Source organism: Octopus bimaculoides, chromosome 16, assembly GCF_001194135.2.
Source record: "Octopus bimaculoides isolate UCB-OBI-ISO-001 chromosome 16, ASM119413v2, whole genome shotgun sequence".
In the NCBI taxonomy this organism is placed as follows: Eukaryota; Metazoa; Mollusca; class Cephalopoda; order Octopoda; family Octopodidae; genus Octopus; species Octopus bimaculoides.
This window is the reverse complement of record NC_068996.1, coordinates 48,874,230-48,877,640: the sequence shown is the minus strand read 5'-3', so window position 1 is coordinate 48,877,640 and position 3,411 is coordinate 48,874,230. Positions and strand designations below refer to the sequence as shown.

The 3,411-nt window shown below is 36.7% G+C and overlaps 1 protein-coding gene across 1 annotated transcript in view; it reads right to left on the bottom strand.

The window, feature by feature from the left end:
* LOC106874561 (short-chain dehydrogenase/reductase 3) overlaps positions 1–3,379 on the bottom strand; it is a 241,307-nt gene extending 237,928 nt beyond the window's left edge. The window contains exon 1 of the mRNA XM_052973741.1: positions 3,019–3,379. Within this exon, the coding sequence (XP_052829701.1) occupies positions 3,019–3,297 (279 nt within the window). The 5' untranslated portion in view covers positions 3,298–3,379. The remainder of the gene's footprint in view (positions 1–3,018) is intronic.
* Positions 3,380–3,411: the final 32 nt, after the last annotated feature.

Genomic DNA, 3,411 nt, shown 5'->3' with positions numbered 1-3,411 from the left:
GTTCTTTAGTCGAGGTTCACCAGTTATAAGTTGGTAATCCGTAGTTCATGCTGCGTTTTTTCTTCGTCGGGGGTCACCACTTTAGTAGAAAGTGGGTTATACATCTTTAGATTGTATACCTGACTTTCTACTATAAAATTTAAAGAATATAACGGAACGCTGAACTCCAGACTATCAACTTAAACAACATTTATTTACTTGGTAAAACATACATATCTTTAGTTATACATCTTTAGAGGTGAGAATAACGAGCTGTCGAGTATAAGACCGAAAGATGTAGGGACAGCTTTTAAACATACGTCCATGCTCAATCGCTGGCCAGCGTGAAAGAGAATGAATTGAGCGGGAAACGCTTGCTTTATAAATTCTACGCATGCGCAGGCGTTACTACAAGACAATCGGACATAGCGGAGAACGCCTGTCCAAGGGAGCTAGTTAATTCAGCCAATCACAGACTGACAGTATCGCTTGAGCCTACCTTGAAGTCCAAAATGCATGTTTTAACTAAAGCTAATACAGACATGCTACATGAGTATACACGGTATACATCAGAAGAAGGGAAGTATACATAGCGTATGACATCAGAAAAAGAAGGAGAAAAAGTGATCGTGATGGGATTCCCCTGATTCAGGAAGACCTCTAGGGATAATCAAGGAACCCCACCATCCAAGATCACCCTGAGAACCAAGAACAAAAGCCTAATCACTCTCTTCAGAGCAATCCACCACCGGTGGATTAGTTCGCTAATCCGGTCCCTGTAGTCTTTACGAGCCGGTAAGGACGCATTCATCTACCAATAACCGGGTCCCTGTCTACGGGTCCTATCTAAATCGACTGCGAATATCACAAATTTGTGATCTGTGTAGCCGACCAATTTAAATTGTGAACAACTCACGGTGGTGCACCAGCATGACCGCAGCCACTTGGCTGAAACACATAAATAAAAAATAAAAACTATCCTATCCCTATCCTCTGACCTAACAAATATTCTGTCTAAATACGATGACCCACTGTGGTTACTCTATGTCCACACTGGCACATCAGGGAAATCCAGTCGGTACCTGTCAGAAAACTGAAAAGGCCTGAGCAAGTTTTTGAGATTTTTGCACCCCCTTTTGCTATGTACTAAACCCACACAATCCTTCTTTGAGTCCAAAATACTATTCCAGTCTCCCCACTAATCCTAAAGTGCGAGACGTTCCCAAGAATGTTTCTAGACGCCTGAAGAAATCTGGCCTTCCAGCTCCTGTTGGAATATAAACCATCACAGGTCAAAAGGCGTCACCTTCGCTGCCATTCTCGTCCAGGACCGTTATCCTATCATCCGGATCAAAGAAGATAGAGTACAGGCTACTAACCCTCGGATTCTGAGTTCAATCTCAGGCAGGGACTTGAGAAATAATATTAACAGAAAAAATAACATCAGCAAAAAAGAGTACCTTAGGAATGAGAACAGAGTTCAAAATTCCACCAGGACACCCGATGAAGGCTGGAGAGTAAATCAGATGAAATGTGGTAACAACAAACAAGATGAGGACAAATATCTGTCCAGTGTAAATAATGATACTTGTTTTATTGACCCTGAAACAGATGAAAGCTGACCTTGGTGGAATTTGAACTCAGAACACAGCGACAGGCAAAAGAGTGCTAAGCATTTCATCCAGCATGCTAATGATTCTGCCAACTTGCCACCTTAATAATAATAATAATAACCCTTTCTACTATAGGCACAAAGCCTGAAATTTTGGGGGAGGGGGATAGTCGATTACATCGATCCCAGTGCGTAACTGGTACTTATTTCATCGACCCTGAAAGGATGAAAGGCAAAGTCGACCTTGGCAGAATTTGAACTCAGAATGTAAAGACAGATGAAATACCACTAATCATTTCATCTAGTGTGCTAACGATTCTGCCAGCTCAACACCTTAATAATCTACTATAATAATACTCCTGTGTTTTTCTCCGTCACAACATATAAATGAGAAAGGAAGGGGTGATAGATGAATAAGGAAGGAAGGGGTGATGCCAAACTTGGTAGTAGGATGATGGAAGTTCTGTGGTAGAAAAACAAAAAAATCAAACAACATTTCAACTCTGTGTGAGTATATGTGTGTGTATGTAAAAGGGAGGTGTGTGAATGTTTGTGTGTGTGTGTGTGTGTGTGTGTGTGCAATGGAAGTGGGATGGTGGATATTTCAGCGCTGAAAAGAAAAATCAAATAGTGTTTCAACTCTGTGTGAGTATATATGTGTGTGTGTGTGTGTACAAGGTAAGTATGTGAATGTTTGTATATGTGATTATTATGTACCTTATTTTGTACCTTACTTATATTTAAAATACTACAATTAACCGGCATTTTTGATGGCATGGGGCCAATTAATAATAATATTAATAATAATAATTATAACAATAATAATAATGATGATGATAATAATAATAATAATAATTATAACAATAATAATAATAATGATGATGATAATAATAATAATAATAATTATAACAATAATAATAATAATGATGATGATAATAATAATAATAATAATTATAACAATAATAATAATAATGATGATGATAAAAATAATAATAATAATAATAATTATAACAATAATAATAATAATGATGATGATAAAAATAATAATAATAATAATAATAATAATAATAATAATAATAATAATAACAACAATAACAACAACAACAATAATTATAATTGTTTCAGATTTTGTCACAAGGCCAGTAATTTTACGGGATGAAGTAAATCAATTACATTAAGCAGCTCAGTATTTAACTGTTTTATCACCTACAGACAAGATGAAAGGCAAAACTGACCTTGGCAGGATTTGAACTCATAATGTAAAGAGCCAAATCAAATGCTGCACGGTATTTTTTTTTCAATACTCTTATGATTCTACTAATTCAATGGTAAAACACATTGCAAAATATTTTCAACGGTAATGACAAGTATTTTCATGATATAAATGACACGTTAAAACAAACAAAAAGAAAAGAGATGTTTGGTACCTGTTTCGGTGAATGTTTTGCAAATTCCAGAGCGAGTCTTCTGCCAAGTCCTCGACCCCCTCCTGTCACCAGAATAATTTCCTGTGAGATGTCCTTTTTTTTCTGGGGCTGTATAATTCTCCAGTATCCTTTAAGGGCGCTACAAGCAGTTGACAACAACCCATAACATACAAACAAAATGAAATGGAAGATGTTTATGACTTTCGTAAGGAAACTTTGTTGCATGTGATTTTCGTCTTCCGGTGGTAATGAACCACGTTTTGGCTTCTTTGATGGCATCGCAGACTTCAGGTGTAAATTGATTGGGAAAAACACTCAGACACAAACAGACACATGTAGATAGATATTGTGGATATCATCAATAAGGTTCGATGTTTAACTAACGGATTAATG